Here is a 20,569-nt window from a genome sequence, read left to right as displayed (position 1 = left end):
AGATGATCAAGCCTCAGCAATGAACACGAGAAAGCTAACTCTAGTAGCTACGAATAGGGAGAAAAGTAAAGAGGCACATCTTACCGTTCAACAGCTGTGTCAATCATACGATTAAGCATCTCATTGCTCTCATATTTGGTGACAGTGCCGTGATGTGACTGTTGAGCGTCCATCAACTGCTGCTGGTACAGACTGTTGTTTCCCTCCACCTGACTGGCATGAGCCTACATCACCAATTACCTTTTGTCACCGATCGTAATAGCAACATTAACTAATATATATACTGGTAAGTAAAATCTTCATTTCAGGAAACAGCAAAAAAATCAATTCTAGTGCTTAATTAAAAACAACAGTTTCACCACAACAGTAACTAACCATCCTCTTGAACACAAATACTTGGCCAGTACTGGCTAGTACTCAACTAAAGCCAGAATACACATAAGTCTTTATTCTACACATGAGCATCAGACTAGAGGCCTTCGACAAACTACTATTACCAATAATGGTGTTCAAGCCCACATTAGCAATCAGGGAGACCTACACGCCTTCTCATATCAGCTCTCATATCAGCAGACCGCCCTTAGCCGTTGCTACTACGTCGTGCAGGTTACATTCACTCAGCTCTATCATGCCAAAACAGGCCCGCCGTGTACTTTGAGTCAAGTTTGGCGCGAAGTAATAAAAGCCCACCTTGAGATTCTCCATATCAGACTTGGCTAGATTGAGCTGGCTCTGGGTGTGTCGTTGAGCCTCGCGCACGTGTATGTAGTCCTTCTTCACCATATCTAAAGCATTCTTCAGATCTTGATTGTGTCTCTTCACACTGTGCAGCTCCTTGTTAAGACGATCGCACTGCACCCGTAGACTCCATTCTGAGTGGGAATTAGGCTCGGCCAGGTTGGTGGTATCTTAAAAGTACATGCATATTAAACATACTCTAATTCTGATGGCCTTTCTATAAATAAACTCAGATAACAAATAGTTTTACAGAATCGATGACATACAGCAGCCAAAAATACAAACTTCTGAATTAGCTTTAGAATTGCAAATCAAGTTTGGCTATAGACCAGTGTTATTGCACTCACTCCAAAATACTAGGTATCTCTGAAGAAAAGCTGATGATGTTTGGCCCAAGCTATTCCAACTGACAAAACGATTGAGAGGAAGCGGCAGCAAAAGAGCTTAAAAAACTATAGATTTATTAAACAAAAAATATACAGAGATTTAATTCGTATCTGATGCGGTGGTCCACGATTGATTCATCCAATGCATAGACACCCTGATTCCAGCATTTAGGTACTGATTACAACACTATCAGGAAGGTAATGTTCAGCATGAATCATTAACATTTATATGACAGCACCTTGTGAGTGTTGATGCATCATGTTCACGAAAAGGTTTACAAACCATGACTTACCATCAGAACTCATTGACATCTTGGCCAATTTACTTTACATTCCAAAGAGTAGATAGTTTGAGAATGGGCGCCATATAGAGACACGTAACACGCCTTCCTATGGAATAAATGACAGACAGTTGGTATGAAAGAATTCATATCTCCTACTGGCATCCGCAACAATAATATATAGTACAACAGCATCTCTTATTACTTATTGAGTTGCACCAAATAAATACTGCACATACACCACAAGTCTGAATATATGCGATAATTGATGTTTGAGTGAGGTGTCATAGCCGACAGCAGCACTTACTGATAAAGTGTGAAGCCCTGGAGTATTGATCAAGTCGACAGCCCTGGAGTGTCAATAAAAAAATGTTGGAGCAGTAAGTCTTGTATTAATCAATATTTGAATAAAGAAAGATGATTTTTGATGAAGAAATCATCCATATCTTATGAAATAAAAAAAAACAGGATTTTTGTAATAACTGCACTATTAGGATGATTGCATCAACACTATTTGTCCTGGGAATATTATTAGCAGATCTTTTTGACGAAAGTCAATAAATTGCATAACACTCTACTGACAGATATGATCGTGTTATTTTACTTTTGTACAATATTAAACAAAAATTTTGAAACACTATACGTTATCAAAAAACTATACCAAACTTGACATTGTGCAAAAAAAATACTTACATTCACTTTTACACCCAAACTAATCGTGTTAAAGGAACAGATATGCTCATAATGCAACATGGTTCATGACTGTTGATACCATTTTTGTCACCTATATTCTAATAATGAATCTTAATTAACAATATTTATGTATTTCTTTCGAATTTTATGGTCACACCTATCTTGAGCAAATGTGCTCAAATTTTAAAGTATTTCCAACACAATCAACATTGCATTGATAACGCGTTTTCAGGCAAAAACAATTTATTCGCTATTTTAATGGCATATAAACTTGAGGTAACTTTTATGAATAAAAATCTTTAATCGGTTAAGTTTGATAAGGATTGCCCAATGTAAACTACCTGATGTCCTTAGTTAACAAACAACAAGCATAAACTAGGCTATACGCTTTAATGTCAACGCAGATATAACTCGAAACCTACAAAACTACGTTGATTTTTGACAGCAATAATGATGAATCTACACAAGCTTTTACAAATAAATTATTGGTAAATATATTGTTAAAGCCGGACACCTAATACTTCTTGGCATGTATTTGTCTGAATAATCATTAAAAGTTGGACATTATGATTTTTGTTGCATATGTCACTAGTAGTAAAATATTATCTTTGAATTTAAAATACAAGCACAACTATCAATTGTGAGTAGCCATTGTAAACGCAAAGAAACATAACCGATCAGATTTGAACAAATGAAGTTAAATGATGAGGAATAATTTGAGCACAACTAAATTCTAGTTTTGCTATGCGATCTTAGGTTTATTGTAATTTGGATACGAAGAAGGTACAAACCAGTGCACAGTTCCTGAAACAGCCTTATTACCTTCAAAGCCACATTGACCGATGGGCATCACGCTGATTTTATTAAGGTCTTACTGTACTATGTTGTTAAGTATTACCATCAAAACAACACCACTCATTATAAGTTGCTTTGTATAAAACAATGAAACTAGGTTTACTAACAACTGCAAAATATCGCTAACTGCTCTGGCACAATGCTTTCGCGTTGGGTAAAAATGTAAGATCAGAACAAATAACACTAACCTACTCAGCAAAACTGATACTAAAAACTATTTTACAAATAACTAAACTTGTTTACCAAAAATTCACCACCTCAAAAAATGCATTTTAACATACCAAATGTCTTGCTTTAACGTAAATTATTTGGATAAGAAAATGCCAAAAACACGTAAGAGATTATTAAACAAAAATATTAGGTGTAAAAAATAGCTTTCTTGTACCTGTTTAAACCTTTATTCTAAGACTACATATATATGCTAACAAAATAACCTTGCATCCCGCGATGACAGCGCAGTGTTTACGAATAACAGTTAGGTTCTCTACGGATTTCAGGAGCCCCGAATGGCGCAGTGTCCACAAACAGTATCATAACATTTCACGTAAAATACACTTCTGTAAACATTTTATTTGGAAAAATTAGTAAAATCTAGATTTAAAATTACGTCAATTTTTAAATTTTCGTTTACAATTTAAAATTTCTTCTATAAGAACAAAATCATCGACTTAAAATCCGTGCAAGTCGATAGAACACAACTTCTAATGAGCGTAATGTCGCGTTCTGCGCTTCGATTGTTTGAACTGTAATGATGTGGTTATGTATTACTAGAGGTGGAACGAGACACGAGACGTCTCGAGTATCGACCTGTCTCGTCTCGTATCGGTCTCGTCTCGACTTAACTATTGCCAAACTCGAGACAGGAAATAGAACTAAAGCGCCTGCGCACGGTTGTTAAAACATGGCTTCTTGCGGTAGCAACAACTCCATATATTGTAATGGATTGCGGGCAACTGCCTCTAAAGTTATACCCGGTCCGTTCCTACCTGTTGCTACTGATTATGTTGGCCACTGAGTCTAATCATGTAGTCCGGACAACAGCCCTGTTATTTTTTAGTTCGGTTCTGTGTCCTTAAAACAGATACCGGGTCGTATCTAATTACTCTTCGGATAATCCAATTTAATAAATTAGACTTTTGCGGGTAAAATGTCTGTATTTTATCGTATCGTGTCTAAACACCAACTGCCCTTCATGAAATTCGGGCCTCTCTTACGTATATACTACCAATCGCGGGTAAAACTTGCCCGGACACAGAGAAACGAACGAAAGGCCGTGTCGACCATAGTCCGTGTTCGGTTAACAATGACGTTTTATAAGCTCGATATAAGAATATACATGTGCATGTATACAGTAATTAATATAATTTCATTAGTACAATTTAAATATAATTCACATACTACAGCTAATACACAAACAAAACTTAACATTAATGAAAAGATAAGAATGAAAGTGTTATCGTGTGTTCTTTTAGTTGCGGTATTTCTTTGTAGAGCGACGGCTATCGGTTTCATTACACATTACATGTACTGAGAAGAACATTCAAGTAAGAACTATTCAATAGATGGTAAAAATATACATGTATAAAGCAATATGTTTATAATAATTATGATCAATCAAGCTCAAAATTCTTAGAATATATAACTTCGGTATTTTAGAGCTGTTTGTGTCACTTTTGTTTACAAAAACTACATGCATATCACTATTAAAATGTTGTATTTAAATCGTTTACACCAGGTGAAAATTCAATTTAAAAAGAGTTTTGTTAATTTCATATATACCAAGTAGCTAGTACTTGTGTAGTGAAATCATCACCAAATGCTCATTATTTTACTGTCTCGTGTCTCGAGTCTCGAATTTTTACAAGACAGTGTCTCGAGTCTCGTCTCGAGCTTAAAAAACCTGTCTCGTTCCACCCCTATGTATTACAGTTAAATGATAACGTGTACAGCAGTGTTGTAGTGCTACCCAACTCCCTAACTAAGTTATGGTTAGAAAATTTGTGTGTTTTTTAAGTATAACTATAGTTAGGGTTAAAAATGTTTAGACTTTAGAGATTCTCAAGGTGGTATATTATAGCTCTATTTCATTGATTCAAGTACACTAATGTCATTATAGTAGACATTCAATGGCCATTCAATATAAAAGCAGCATACAGTACAATACAGTGATGTAATGTTCACGTAACATGACAGCCAATTATAGCTCATGCCAAATTAGACCACTCCCTTTAATGATGAACAATATAAACTTGCACAAGTTTTGCCATATTTAAAAATGTTTGAGCGATTATGGCATCTGGTAAAAAGTATGCAATCCACATTGCTGCTGGATAATTTTTTGTTAGCTGCAACACAGTAATCTTTGCTCTTGAAATTATTGCACTTATAACTGCATATAAAATATAACAAATAGGCAAAGTAGTTTTGTTTAGAATATTTATATGTGCTTCTTTATGGAAAAAAGAGGGTCCAAGCACTTGCAGTAGTTGTCAGCCGTTTCAAATGAAAAGTGATGCAAAGTATGCAACTAACTGAGTGTATAATAGTTGATGTCAGCATTGCTACTATTATGTTTTAAAATATTTATATATAAATCTCAAAGTTTGTGTGTACTTCAGTTTGTCCAGCTATAGCTATTAAAATATTTGAACAAAGAATCCATGTTACCAAAGATTTGATATCAGAACCTCCCATTCACCAAGCAAATACCTAACCAATTAAGCTATGTGAGATTGATGGAGTCATTGGGGGATATATGTCACTATGTGGGTGAAAATAAGCTACCGTTCTCCATTAAAGCGCAACGTAATTTTATGCTCGCGCTCACATCTCATATTAGTAAGCTTACTCAAATTAGCCATTGGCAATGTGCCAGGCTGATGGCAAGTGGCAGGCAACTACATTACCTGTCACTGTTTATGTTGTACCTGTCACAGTTTTGTCACTGTAACATCTAAATCATAGTTCTTTAAGTCAACTTTGCAGAATGCATATTTCAGTGAAAAAAAATAAAAGAATTTTGCGTATATTAAACACAAAATTCTCCAGTAAGACCCACTATGTAAGATTTGAAAAAGTGTATACTGTAGTTGTTTAAAAAGGTATTTGCAGTCTTATGCTAGCTGCTCACACTACAAAATGTCAAAGACTAGCCAACAAAATAATCTTCTTGATCCAAATTAAACATTGGATAGCAAAAGTATGTCTGCAGAATGAAAATTGCTTTGACTCCCCGTGGTTTTCTTCAAGGAAGGCTATCTTTGGAGTTTGCTGCTCCTGCTATTTGCAATGCTAGAAGTGGGCGGTCCTTCTGTTGCTTAAAATGTTTAAAAAAGAGCTTGTATTGATACTAGATGTATTATAACGCTTTACAATTATACTGTTGTGCAATCTTCAATAGGCCTTTTGTATTTTGCAAATGTGGATATATTACTGAGGATAAAGTGAGCTTGAAGGAATCGGGTGGCTAAGGAATGCTAGTCTCATACCTATTGCTCATTAGTTCAGCAGCTCGATGACAAGTAAGTAGACAACTGCCATGATATTTATTAACGGTTGCAGTTTTCTTACCTTGACATGGAATTAGGGCCAGTCACTGTATTATCTGTGGAGAACTATTTCAATGCTATTAAAAACATTTTATGAAAAACTTGACCAATATAAAGAATCCTGACACTGAGGGCAGTAAAAAGTTGAACATAAAAATTTAGGTCGAACTTCCGGAGCAATTATTAGATGATTTTAAACAGTTTATATTATTATATATACTCTTTAAGGAATTCTTAAGGAATGTGTTATAAATGTGTATAACCACAAGTGACAGTTTCAGTGTGTTTTCATATTTAGATATATGGGCCTGAAAAACCAATTTTTAAATTGGTTTCAAAATGAGAATTGTGGCATATTAATAGGTTTCAAGCTATAGAACAAGCTTGTCTAAGTTTATTAACTGAGTCCTGTAATCTTAGTGATGTTACAATGTTTCTTTCAGATCTGCCATAGATGAATACGTGCCATCAGATGGAGACTCTAACATGCCCACCAATCGAAAACTTTACCAAACTTCCAGCGATTGTTTCAGATTGTAACGTGACAGACGATGCCAAACTGTGTCAGGAAATGAACAACAATATAGAGAAGCAATGCCGCAATAGACCTTCCAAACCTGTCACGGCCACAAACATTGACACTAGCAATGCAAACACACAACCACTATCAAAGAGAATATTTAATCTGGCTGATAAGATACGGTGGATTAAAACTGAGCTGGTAAGTCCTACCTCTAAACAATCAGTAGTTTTTTGCTTTCTCTAGATAACAACTGCTGAAATTATTTTATTTACCTTATGTACCTGACCAATTAAAAGAATGCGCTAGGCGGTATGTCATATATTAGTGTGACATACACCTCTCTATTTATCATTTATATATGTATAAAGAATTCCCTCTAGTCACCCTAAACATATCATCAGAGTTTAGCTCAAACCCTGTCAGCAAAATACAGCTTCAGAGGACCCACCATTTCCATCTTAATCAGTGCTACTGCAACGCCCAAATCATAAATCAGGAATTCTACTAACAGAACCGGATGCCCGTGCTTATCATCTGCTACTACAAGCAATCAAATGTTTATCAAGAATTTATATTTTTCCATATTACACAACGTGATAGGAAAGGTCATAGCCAACGCATACAAATTGGTGCATATATAAGGAGACACCTGCTCAGTAATAGGCTCAAGTTAGCATTTGCGTGAGGCTAGCAGTTAAGACTAGTATTTATTAACAAACAACGCACAAGCAGCTCTTGTAATTCATGGAAGCAAACTTAAAAATATTGGAAACTGGTTTTGCTACAGATACCAAATTTGGACAAAACACCTTGACATAAGTCGCAGTATGCAGTAGTATCACAGTAGTCACAGTTAATCACAATAGTGACAGTTAATCACAGTAGTCACAGCCAGTATTAAGTTACCGACTTTTAAAACACGTTTGTTCAAGTAATTTTATAATTTCTGGTTTTTTGTCGTTTCATTCCTTTTTCTTTTAACAGAAAACATAATTTTGTGGATAATTACTAATGCCAATAAGAAGTTAAACACGAGTACACGAAGTGACGCTTCCAAATGTTCAGTTAGTGGGTGCGAAAGATTTTAGATATGAATTCTTTCATCAGCTGCACAATCATCTTATATTCAAGTTTCAAAAGGCCTTGTCTACGCGTGTAAACATATTTCACAATTTTCCAGAGTGTGTTAAGATAACTCCGTTATCAGCGGTTGGGTTTGACACCGACAGAGCCATAAATTACGCAATGACAAGGTCAGAACAAAAGATTGGGCAAGCAAGGTGTTCTGACAAATCTAATGCTTAGACAAGCTAGAAAAGAATTGCTGAACTCTTACAATCATACTTCGTTTAAACATTTGCAGAATAGCAGGGTTATAGCATCTTTCTAAAGCAACCATTTCTAATTAGACATGAACAATATGTCACCGCAGCTACTAGCAATCTCGTAGCACACAGCATAAAGAACAATTATGGTTTTTAAAAACTCATTGCGATGCCTAGCGTTGGCTTAGTGCGTGCGATCTTCACTGCTTTGTCACACTCATGAAATATCTAGTGTAAGATACACTGTGCCTATAGACCATTCTCGGCTATCCTATTGCCTAATTGTATTAGATTTGAAGTACGAAATTCTATTGTCGAGTTTCGAGTGGCCAACACATTCACCATCCCTTATCACTGTCTTTCTTTTTTTTTTATTGCTGATGTGAGTACAGAGTGTATGATTAATTCCACTTTCTCATAATTGCACAGCAATCGTCAATACAAATAGTTATACCGACAATGGTCACCTATGTGCGCATACAAACAATTATAATAGGGTTTAGGTTACAAGTTTACTAGACATACCTGATTTCAGTAACTACACACACAAATCATAAAGATAGGTAGGTAGCAGACTATACCAATGGAAGCTTGTAATTATGTCCTCATGGTAATGTACTCGTATTTGTGTACCAAACTATCTTGTGAAAATGATTCAATAACACTTCTAAATTAATATAAAATTTGAATACATATTAAACCGAGATCACTGCTTTGCAGAAATACAACCATAATTCAAGTATGATTTCACAGTGATATCAAATTGTCTACTCAATGTATTTGGCATTCTTGTTTGGATTTCGTGGAATCTGTAAGCGTTTCAATTTGATGCTGCATGTATAGCGAGCCTAAAAAAATAAGAGGTGAAACAAATGGCTGATGTACATATGTTACAGCAAGCCATGAAGGAGCAGGATAAAGCAATCGCTATGCAGTTCCATGTGATAGGGGCAAACATAATTCAGCTCAATACTCTAATGGCCTGCAGCCCGTTCACATCTGAGGAGAGCCTCTACTCAGTAGACGAAAACCTTGACTTTCACAAACTAGACTCACAGGACCAGTGCATGTACGAATTTAGGGGAAGAGCGTCTAGTCTTCTGCTTCCACGAAGAAAAGCATGCCTAAGCCCGAGCTTACAACGCGCAGCAACAACAAACCAAACGCTAAACAAGATTACCAGACCTAAGTCTTTGACTCATTTAAACAGTAATTGTAGTTCCTGACGCGTTTTAATTATGATCACGAACAAAATAATTAATTAACATAACAATTGAACTACAAAATTAAACGGTTTTGAAAACAATGAGACTGTTTGGATCAGTGAAGCTGACAAAGGTTTATGATGCTATGTATGTTCAAAGGTAGGGCTCAGTGAGCCCTCATCGCTTTAACCACCCTATTGTCCAAATTAATTGCACTGCGTGCAGCTCAAAATGGTAAGGGTGCGAATCATACAATAGTTTGCCCAGCCTCTGTGCGAGCAAGTTAGTGCTTGTCACGAGTTGCCGAGTATAAGCCCCCGCAACTACAGAGTAAAATGCAAAAGGCTGAATTTACAAAGGCAAACAAATTAAAAGGGTTCAAAGGAAAATTGCGAATGATAAGATCTATTGAAATGCGAATCCTTTTTGTGCATTACAACAGAGAACTCAGGCATTTCCACAAAAGGCTCTCCACATACGCATTCATATAAACTGGATGATAACATAACGTATATTTTTGAACGGTAATAACAAAAGTTCGTACAAACATTGGATAAAATGCCGAATGGTTGACAGTCTCGGCGAATTAAAACAAAACGCTATATGCAGCTGTCTCAAGTCAATACTTGATCGATAAAGCTAACAAAGAAGACAAAAGAACCAATTGTGATGAGAAAAGGGTGAAAAAGCTAAAATACTAGTTTGTGGAGTATCTGTATAGAAATGATAAGCTAAGTATTTACACTATTCTCATTGCAGACATGTCAGCTATTATTCATAATGAAAATGCATCCAGCACATAATGATGTCGCCGAGTATCCATGCAAGACTGCATAAAAAAAAACTATGACACTAATTGGCTTATGAGCACATAACATTCGCTGACTAAGAGAGAGAGAGAGAGTAGTGTGGTGGAAGATCTAGTTTGCGTGTTGAATATACATGAAGAAGTTATATTCTATTTTGTCTACCCAAATAAATAATAGCTTGGGATGAAAACTTGAGCTTATCATGCATAGTTGCAGTCCATCTGGCATATGAAGTATCTGCCTTGTAAAACAGCACAGAGCTCTTGGCTGCCTGGACGGAGTAATCCACTGCCTATTGGGTTTGGCAATTGTTTGGATTCTGTTCATCAACTTTAACATCAATTACTTTCCTTTCATCCTGAAAATTAAGAAATCACTTCGAAATTGAAACATGTTAATAGTAACAGGCTTCGTCAAATGTCGGAATGGCATGCTGGTCTTGAGCACTAGCTAATCTTACCCATTTTGAACAACTTCCTTCAAAAATCAACAATAAACATACATGTGCAATTTACAAGCTTTCTGACATCTTTTTTGGCAGCATCGCAGCCAATAAAATGAACCAGCATCACATGGTTTTTTATGAACTGTTATTAGAGTACACGAGGCAGCTAGGTTGCCATATCTAGCATGCTTGATCGCTAATGAAAACAGTGACACATAATCCAAGGGTGATTATCTAATAAAGAAGCTAAAAATGCTGCTTTTATAACTATTACTAACAACCGTCAGGTGAACCATTCTTACATGCAGATATTTGATTTGTTTATGGCAGCAAAAGGCATAAGCCGCATAATCAATGTGATATAATCAGTTAGAACAAGAGGCTGTTAGTGATGAAGTTTGCTTGATTCAGAATGGAGCTGATATTAGTTCTGCTCCTCTTTCCTCCGGTGCTGTTTAAACTTGTAGGCTTGTCCCAAATAGCTAGAGCAAGGAAAACAATTCTAACCTAAACACGTAGCATCACAACAATCTCATCTGACAGCGTAAAGGAATGATCTAAGGTATCCACAGATTTTTTGACATGAATAACCATTTGAATCAAAGCTGGACTTGGCGGCAAGCAGAAATCAGGTAAACCATCAACTTGGTTGAGCGAAAGGCTTGCCAAAACCAACTGTGAGTAAGCTTTGTGTTAAAGTTACAACGAACGGAGTTGACCAGGAGGAGACAAGAAATTAGATTGAAGGCAGATCTGAGAGCGGAATAAGCTAAAGCACAGCCTAAATAAGAGCAACTTACATCTAGTGAGACTGGGTCACAAGATTTGACACTCGCCTAAAACAGGTCAATAACAGTGTCATGGCAAGGCCAGACAAAATGATAACAACATAAAACATGACATGCGCCATACATAGTATATTTTATAAAGATAAAGTATATGAAAATATAATCAAGCAGTATGACTAAAATGAAAGAATGTATCAAATCAGGGTTTTTGGACAAAAAAAGGTTAAAGTGAACAACATTTGAATCTAGATGTACTAGGGCAGTAAACTTTTAAGCTAAAAGCCTAAAAGCATTGGCAATCGTGACAAACCTATAGCTTAAACGATGTATGAATTAAAAGGATGCATATTGGTAATTCGCTAAATAGTTTCGCAGTTTCATATTGCTCATAATAAAATATGTTCATGTTGACAGTATATTGTATTTATTTCCAAGAATCCATCATTGCCAAGTTGAAGCAATTAGTCGCAAATAATCAATCAATAATGGATCATGAACATTTTTAGCGCCGACAGATTTCCTTTATTCCTATCGACTCTTCTATGAGTTTTACCAGCCAACACTAAAAATCACGAGCGATTGATTTCGGGTTCTCTACACATCCCGTTCTAAGGCATGCATGAATCTATCATTGACTGGAAGTATGCAAAGAACATTAGTTGACACTTACGAGTACCTATAAACCTGGAGTTATCTGCCTAATGACACTTCACAAATTCACTTATACCATTAGAAAGTAACCTGTAGACAAATCTGATCAATACCTTTTTGCATTCAAAGAACATGTATGTTATACGACAAGTGGTCAGTTAACGAAGCCCACAAAACATCAACCATTTACAAATATATTGGGTGGTAGATCTTATGACTGACTCGACTAGGGTATCACATGTGTTTGTGTAGCATTTCAATGCAAACACTACCACAATTCATCCACAATTGCGAGAGGTACTTTATGTGTTTCACCTACATGTCAGGAATACAGAGTACTGAAACAAAGAACTTGCGGAAAATGAATTGCATGCCAACTTATAGCACCATTTTTTGAGAGAGTCGCTTCCAAAAGTCATGAGTTGCTATCAACAAGCATAAACAGGCCCTCAAATCGGCGAGGGGTTAATACGAAAGGCAATTGTCTCCTCAAGACTTATATTTGAATAGTCAGTTATCTTATCAAAAATCATCGTAGCACCATTTGCCATAAAACACAACTGATACTAAGGGTAAGAAAGAGAACAAATCTATAACTGTGAAACTCCTGTTGAGAATTTTATTCTCTTGTTATGCAAAGTTTACAGAGATAATACTACAAGCAAAGACATATAAGATTATAGTAAAATTTCTTAAGCCGTGTTTACCCTAGTTCGACTTTTGCCTCTGATACGAGTGGAGCTATGGGATCACTTTAGAGGCTGTATTTAGAATTGAACTCAAGTTTGTACTCAAGAACTCAACTACCAAAATGTGCATTATTCTACCAACACCGCAGTTAAAGTACCTGCTCATGCATGGCACTATAATATCACTGGTACTAAAACGTATCCATACCACATCTAGTTGAATATGACAGTAAGCTTAGTTAACTAAATTTTTAACTCAAGTTGGCAATATCAACAGGGAATTTCTACACATGTTTATCAATCCGTTAGGGAATAAAATGTCACTAGCAAATCTACCAAACAAAAACAGATAAAAGGATTAAAATTTAAGCTGCCTGTGTGGGTGAAAATGTGTCAAGTCACCGCTTTCTCAGATTAGCAGCGTTATCACCACCTCTGAGTGGCCTCTGAGTTGTTAACAAGCAAACTACGACTGTCAAGAAATAGCTAGCCAGAGTGAGTTTCATCAAAAAAGGCAGGCAGTGTTTAAGTGAACATAGCATACTATTATCACTTGATATGTTCCCCTTTTGTCATCTTGTTACACAATTCTATGGGCTTCTAAAACAATTAACCATTTATTAATATTATTACTATCAAATTACTATCTTACTATACATCTACAGCCATGATAGTAAATGATGCACTACATTTTCCTTAATGTCTAATGATGTGTGGTCAAGGAACTTGTAATAAATTATATCTCTAGTTAAATTGTAGCACGTTTAAAATGAATTAATGATTACTCCTGCCTTAAGACCATACTCCGGGCCAAAAGGTTATATGCTCAGATATTTTATTTTACCCCACAATGGCTATCTTGTACCACAGGCATTACAAATTGCTTTTACTAATGTTTGTAGAACAGTATTTGCATTTGTTGCTTAACTATGCCTTTCCTAACACAAAAATGTTATGATTTGTCAAAAACAGTTTCGCACCTATAAATAAAACAATACTATTAACACCCTACAAATTGAATACAAACTCATTGAGCCTACAGCTGTCTACTTTCAAGTGTTCTTAAAAAAACATAAATAACGCAAGTATAGAAATTGTGAATAATGACTACGATAGTAACAGCAAATAACAGGAATCAATATTGTTAAATTGAATTGTAATTTAATAGCTAAGCATAAATAACAAACTTTTTTTTTTTAATTAATAAATGCGTACACAACTGAGAATTCACAGATAACTACTTGGTGGTTATTTTTTAGACTAGCTGAAGATGCTGCATTGTGACAACCTATTCGCTAGTCCTACTAACAGCCTGTTTTGGAAAAGACTGAGCCATATTTTAGTTAATTGTTTGATAAAGGGCAATACTTGGATTGTAGTGTCATTTTTCTTCACAAAGACGATGTTGTTATTAAACTGATCTGCAACCACCTATGTTCATGTTTACTGTTCACCACCATAATATCCCTTATTTTATGAAGCTCCAAATGTAAAAAATTGCAAGAAATCTTTCCTATCATGCTTGGCAGCCGTTACATTACATCAATACAAACCCCCAGGCGCTATTTAAACTTGCAGAGAGTAGATAAACCTTACTCCATTTGTATTATGAATAAATGCATGAGCTTCGCCCAAAACCATGATGTTGCATATTCTTTTGCACGATGCAAGGCCCAAAAATGGCGAATCTTTAGAGGAATTTAATTTTGATGTGATTTTTAGTAAACTTTTTGCTACCACTTGATAGGCTGAGACAAATATTGGCCATAGTTACCAACAGTGTAAAAAGGGTGTTTGCCTATACATGAAAAAATTTCACTGCCTATACTCTTTATTTTTAGTTTAACCTGCATATAATAACGAACTGTAGATGTTTGTAATGAAAATGTTGACTGGTGTGTCAGATTAACAATGTTTTGAGAGTCTCAGCTTGCATTTCGAACTGTATACGTGTATCTGTTAAAGAAACTGTATACATGTATCTGTGAAAATGTTTTTAATCTAGTTCTTTTCAAAATTAATATTACTGTCGCAATGCGTTATAAACACCACCAAACTTTTAAACCCCCCATTTTAAACTTGTCACAAGACCTCATTTGTCTAATGTTTGTCATATGAAAAGTACTTCAGATGTGTTCGTAAACATGAAAGCTATCTTAGCATTCATCCATGTTTACCTATAGAAATATTGAGAGTACTATCGAAAGATTTTAATTAAAAGATGCCTAGTTTACTCCTAGCTATTGAAAGAAATGGCTTAGAATGAGTTGAAGGACGCAGCTTGTTAGCAACTAAGAGATGGCTTTATACTGTGAATGAAATGACTTAGACAAGTTTGAAAGAGAATTGATAAAGATGCTGTTCCGTTCCTCCATGACTGACACAAAATAGTGCTTGCCTGAGATAATCTACACACATGCCCTTTTACCTTAGCCAATATGATATTCAGAAAGACTGTATAAAATGCATACTCAGTGTACATAAAGAAGAGCATGACAAGCTGAGTCATTATAAAAACTTATTCTGAGTAAGCTGCTATGACTCATCACATCATTCAAACTCGCCTACAGGAAATAACTGAATTGAGAGTAGATTTTAGTCTATCGGAGTGGAACATGATAACTAATATAGCATTGGTGTCTCTACTGATTCGAGGGGTGGAGTGAAACTAGTGTAAACCACAACTTTAGAATGCTTCTCAACCATTGTCAATTCAAACCTTGTAATAAAAGTATTAATTGAAATTTTAAAAGAACAACTTTTAAAGCTTTTAGAGATCATGTTCAATTTAATAACCAAAACAGGCGCAAACACCTCTTGGCTTACCCTGAGACAAACAAATCTCAAACATACAGACACAAAAATAACGGTGACAAGACCGGAAACCAGAGACAGGAAGAACATAACTTATCCACAAAACTTAAAAAATGCTGAGGGACAAAGAAAACGAGCAAGCGCTGCCGTAATAAAAAACAGCACATATTTTAAACAGCACCAGAATGTCTTAGTGACCAGGTCAGCTAAACAGCACAGAAAACAGTACAAAAGGCAGCAGAGGTATATTACTATAGAGAGACAGTCACCTGTGCAGGAGCATACCTTGCCGCCCACAAGACTATCGGTACTTGAACCAGGTGTGCGCTTCGAATAGTAGAGACTGTCCTTGACCTGACTACTCGGTCTCACGGGTGATTTGATCTTAGACAGGGCTTGAGATTTGATGGGCGGCGTAGTTGGAGAGTTGGTCGGTGTGTGGTCGATATTTTGTAGCTCTGATAAGGAGCGCTTGTCTGACAACGTACTCTAAAAGTAACACTAACGGCTAAGAAAATGTATCAACTGGGACCGTTTAATAACCCCTATACTTTTCTATAACATCACAAATGCAGTCGAACCTTAGCGTAGAAAGTCAATCCACTTTGATATTTGCTTCAAATGCTGAAGTCATCACAAGTTGGAGCAAATATTCTTATATGAATACACTGTATTTTGCTCCATTCATTCCAACAACCCAAAAAACAAAAAATGTTTCAAATAATCACAAACAGCATTAAAACGAATGCCTTATACACTACCTAGAGAACTAAATATGAAGCCTTAATTACATGTAAAACATCAATAAAGTGTTTAGCAGTAAAAACTTTATTGGTTTTTTATTGTCACTTTGCCTGAGAGAAGTAAACAGAAGACAGTACTCAGCAATGCATTGGTTGAGTAATAAATTAATTCATCTGATAAAATTTATAATACATTTTTTACATTTCATTTCTACCTACTATTTTTAATTACACTTTCAAAACTGTAAAGTTTAAAAAAATCAATGGACATCATAGATTAGAAATAACTAAGTATGTCTAGACAAATATTTGCTTAAACCTTTTGCAGTTTGAAAACAATAAAATGATCATATGTCAAAGCTACTCTATATCATCTATATCAATAAGGACTTTCCTCTTTTACAGTCTTGACATCTAAATGGTAATCTATATGTCTAAGCAAGTACATATACTGTGTGAAGCAAATCAGAGAATATGGGAAAACTGGTATGGATTTATGACAACTCTCTCATCCCACTACTATTACAGATATAGAGGCTCATCCCACTACTATTACAGATATGGAGGCTACTCAACTGAATGCATCTAAAATAAGCGCGAAGGAGGCAAGAGAACAACTGAGACTATCTGTCTGTATAATTACAAGATACAATTACGATAACTAAAATGAACAATTGAATAAATATTTATGTAGATGTTTGTCACATATACACAACTAACCAATTTATTTATTACCTTAGTAAACAGCACATATTGATATCTTGAATATTACACACTCCTATGAACAAACTAGGAAGAGAACACAGGTATGGGCACATTCAGATAGTTCAGAATATGTAAGTGTTAATGACGTTGTTGCGAGTGAAATCGCTGCTATATGTCTACTAAGGCACTAAAGATGGATAGGAGTCTATGAGTGTTTCAAGTGAGGATTTATTTTAGCAAGTGAATAAGAATCAGCTCTAAAATATTAACTCAACGCAGTTGCAATTCCTTTGCCTGAGATTTACAAGGCGCCAACTTTCGTGTCTCATCTATGAATACCTGAAGATCATCAGCTACAGAGAGACTCCGAGTTTCTTCAGAGTCCTCTTCATTGGTGGCCTCGCTGTCAGCTGAGACTGGAGCAGAGTCTGCTGCCAACAGAGCTTGTGCCATTTCGGGATTAAAATCTGGAATATCTTCGACTCGTCTGCGAACAAGCCTTGCATTAGGAGTTCCTTCATCTGCAATGAGAAAGGTAAAATGGCGCATTCTAATCGCAAAATTACATTATATCATCAGCAGTAACAGCCATCCTATCGATGCTTATTTCTGCCAGAGCCACACACCTGATGAGTCTAGCAGTTTATCTAATACAAGGCAACAGACACGATGGATAACAAGAAAAGGTATAACACAAGTGCATCGTGATGTAGGCTCAATACCATTTGAAAAACGCTGCCTATAGATGATGTTGTCATATAAGGGTTGATAAACTACGTGATGTGATTGATATTGAAAATGTAATGACAGCAGAAACACTACAGTTAGAACACTACAGTTCAAAGTTAAGCGTTGAAAACAAAACTTCATGTATACTTACAATAAACATGAGAAACTATAATTTTAGAATAATGCTGGAAATAAGAAAACCTGCACAAAGAATAGAGAAAAAGCTACAAACTTACTAGATAAATGACATTACCTCGATAAATGACATTACCTAGATAAATGACATTACCTAGATAAATTACATTATCTAGATAAATGACATTACCTAGATAAATGACATTACATAGATAAATGACATTATCTAGATAAATGACATTACCTAGATAAATGACATTACCTAGATAAATTACATTGCCTAAATAAATGACATTACATAGATAAATGATATTATCTAGATAAATGACATTACCTAGATAAATGATATTATCTAGATAAATGACATTACCTACATAAATGACATTACCTAGATAAAAAATTACCTAGATAAATGACATTACCTAGATAAATGACATTATCTAGATAAATGACATAACCTAGATAAATGACATTACATAGATAAATGACATTATCTAGATAAATGACATTACCTAGATAAATGACATAACCTAGATAAATTACATTGCCTAAATAAATGACATTACATAGATAAATGACATTACCTAGATAAATGACATTACCTAGATAAATGATATTGTCTAGATAAATGACATTACCTAAATAAATGACATTACCTAGATAAATGACATTACCTAGATAAATGACATTACCTAGATAAATGACATTAGCTAGATAAAGGACATTACATAAATAAATGACATTACCTAGATAAATGACATTACCTAGATAAAATGCTAAACACACTAATATTACATTACACTAAACATACTAATATTTACTACAACAGAATAACATAAGGGTATCGACAGAAAATGGCTTCTTGCAGAAATGCCTTAATTTCAGAAACACATGGCACGACCCTAACACTTTTTTTGGTGAGCTGTAAAAGGCAATAAAAACAACACCCACTTTTGCATAATCTTAAAACATTTTGCGTTCCAACTGTAGTAGCCTATATGAGTGCTGAGAAGTTTAATATCGAACAAACAAATTCGTTTCTAGTAACCATGTAGCAGTTTACAAAAAGTTTCTTAACAAAGACAATTAAATAGACACAACATCTAAAAAGAAGCAGCTGAAAACAAATTAATAAAACATCCCATAATATGTCATGATATATTATATGTAACGATAGACTGCTACGATATTTATAAGTGTTTTTTATGCATCTGTCACCATCATGCTGGGTCTTTCAAAATGGGAAAAATTGGAGAAAATGCAAGGGGAGTGCTACAAGTAAACAAGTCTATAGATTTTACTCCAACATCGTACAAGTTGACGCAAGATAAATAACTGCCATGAACCAGTAACTTTTGTTATGACAACTTTGGATATCTAATCAAAAATCAAAAACTAATTTTTAAGAAATACAAAAACCTTTTCTACAAAACATTGAGAAAAAATAAATTTGCAAGAGAAATATAATGAATATTGACAATTAGCTGAAGCTTGAATATTAACATTCTTCTAGCTATTTTTACATTCTACCGCAGCGTTGGAGCGAGATCAAAGTGATGAGTTACTCGCTACTCCAAATATTAAACCAACAGCATACATAATGAAATTAATACAAGTGCAAGTCCCTACTATATGAAGATTTTATTGCTCATAATAAACAGACGCAACGGCCAGTGAGAGCTTTTCAAAGGTTAATGAAAAACAATCCAATGTTGAACTCTTGGCATCAGTGCATGCATGGTAGCCAATAGGTTGGTCCACCTACATTCAGCAATACATCAAAAATGTAGGTGTGTCTGACCTTCATATTTATTTTTGAGGTCATCAAGCTTGACAGAAAGTTGTATGTTCTGTGAATGGAGGGAGTTGACCTTGCTCTCCATGCTCCTCAGCCGGTGCTGCACATCATTTAGCTGCTGATTGCTGTAAGTTGCTGCCAGCCTCTTCTCATCCAACTCTTTAGTCATTACTGATATCTCATCACTAAAATAAACGCACACAAAATGACTGGCATATCTTGAGGAGTTGTTTACCCTATATAGAGAAGGCTAGGATGAATCTGAACAGATAATCAGAATTTTAAAAGCATAACAAACAGAATTTTATAAGATTGTTCTGACAATCATGAAGTTGATGTGGTCATAAAAGCTTCTCAGATAAATGCTGAAATCAACCGTTATACTTCAGCCACAGTAGGATGTTAAGTTAAGTACAAATGTTTTGGGACAACCCATGTTGAATAGGTGCTACTGCTGTTTTGGGACAACCCATGTTGAATAGGTGCTACTGCTGTTTTGGGACAACCTATGTTGAATAGGTGCTACTGCGTGCTGGAATAAATGTAAATACTATTCTATTATATAACATACAGTGCGTCCTCAAGTTACAATGAACCTGTTATACAATGTTTTCGCCTTACAATGTGGAATACGATGTTTTTCCGCCACACGATATCAACAAAAATTCCTCTTGAAATTCAAATTGGGCAGTCGGTGTGCTGAATACAT

General features: G+C 35.3%; 3 protein-coding genes across 6 annotated transcripts in view; 1 reads left to right on the top strand and 2 right to left on the bottom strand.

The window, feature by feature from the left end:
- Positions 1 to 3,354, bottom strand: part of LOC137397595 (disks large homolog 5-like) — a 49,082-nt gene extending 45,728 nt beyond the window's left edge. The window contains exons 1-4 of the mRNA XM_068083893.1: positions 3,339 to 3,354; positions 1,418 to 1,514; positions 691 to 908; positions 85 to 224 (exon numbers count right to left, since the gene is read on the bottom strand). Coding sequence (XP_067939994.1) covers positions 85 to 224; positions 691 to 908; positions 1,418 to 1,436 — 377 coding nt within the window. The 5' untranslated portion in view covers positions 1,437 to 1,514; positions 3,339 to 3,354. The remainder of the gene's footprint in view (positions 1 to 84; positions 225 to 690; positions 909 to 1,417; positions 1,515 to 3,338) is intronic.
- A 1,921-nt stretch (positions 3,355 to 5,275) lies between these two features.
- LOC137409556 (uncharacterized) lies at positions 5,276 to 9,737 on the top strand. 2 transcript variants are annotated; one of them, XR_010980785.1, is made up of 3 exons: positions 5,276 to 6,474; positions 6,945 to 7,222; positions 9,246 to 9,737. XR_010980785.1 is itself a non-coding variant. In XM_068095572.1 (3 exons), exons 1-3 carry the CDS (start codon positions 6,468 to 6,470, stop codon positions 9,573 to 9,575), a joined length of 525 nt encoding a protein of 174 aa, XP_067951673.1. In that variant the 5' UTR covers positions 5,276 to 6,467; the 3' UTR covers positions 9,576 to 9,737. The 2 variants fall into 2 exon arrangements, 1 of the variants encoding a protein (XP_067951673.1); XM_068095572.1 differs by having other exon boundaries at positions 7,035 to 7,222.
- A 310-nt stretch (positions 9,738 to 10,047) lies between these two features.
- LOC137401251 (protein Spindly-B-like) overlaps positions 10,048 to 20,569 on the bottom strand; it is a 28,362-nt gene continuing 17,840 nt past the window's right edge. The window contains exons 10-14 of one of the 3 annotated variants that reach the window (XM_068087678.1): positions 19,864 to 20,045; positions 17,538 to 17,719; positions 16,020 to 16,239; positions 11,609 to 11,644; positions 10,048 to 10,721 (exon numbers count right to left, since the gene is read on the bottom strand). In XM_068087678.1, the coding sequence (XP_067943779.1) occupies positions 11,625 to 11,644; positions 16,020 to 16,239; positions 17,538 to 17,719; positions 19,864 to 20,045 (604 nt within the window). In that variant the 3' untranslated portion in view covers positions 10,048 to 10,721; positions 11,609 to 11,624. Of the gene's footprint in view, positions 10,722 to 11,608; positions 11,645 to 15,731; positions 16,240 to 17,537; positions 17,720 to 19,863; positions 20,046 to 20,569 lie in introns of those variants that run through there. The other 2 variants (XM_068087677.1, XM_068087675.1) reach the window with 2 other exon arrangements.

Source organism: Watersipora subatra, chromosome 1, assembly GCF_963576615.1.
Source record: "Watersipora subatra chromosome 1, tzWatSuba1.1, whole genome shotgun sequence".
NCBI classification, from domain to species: domain Eukaryota; kingdom Metazoa; phylum Bryozoa; class Gymnolaemata; order Cheilostomatida; family Watersiporidae; genus Watersipora; species Watersipora subatra.
This window is presented reverse-complemented; position numbering and strand designations above follow the sequence as displayed.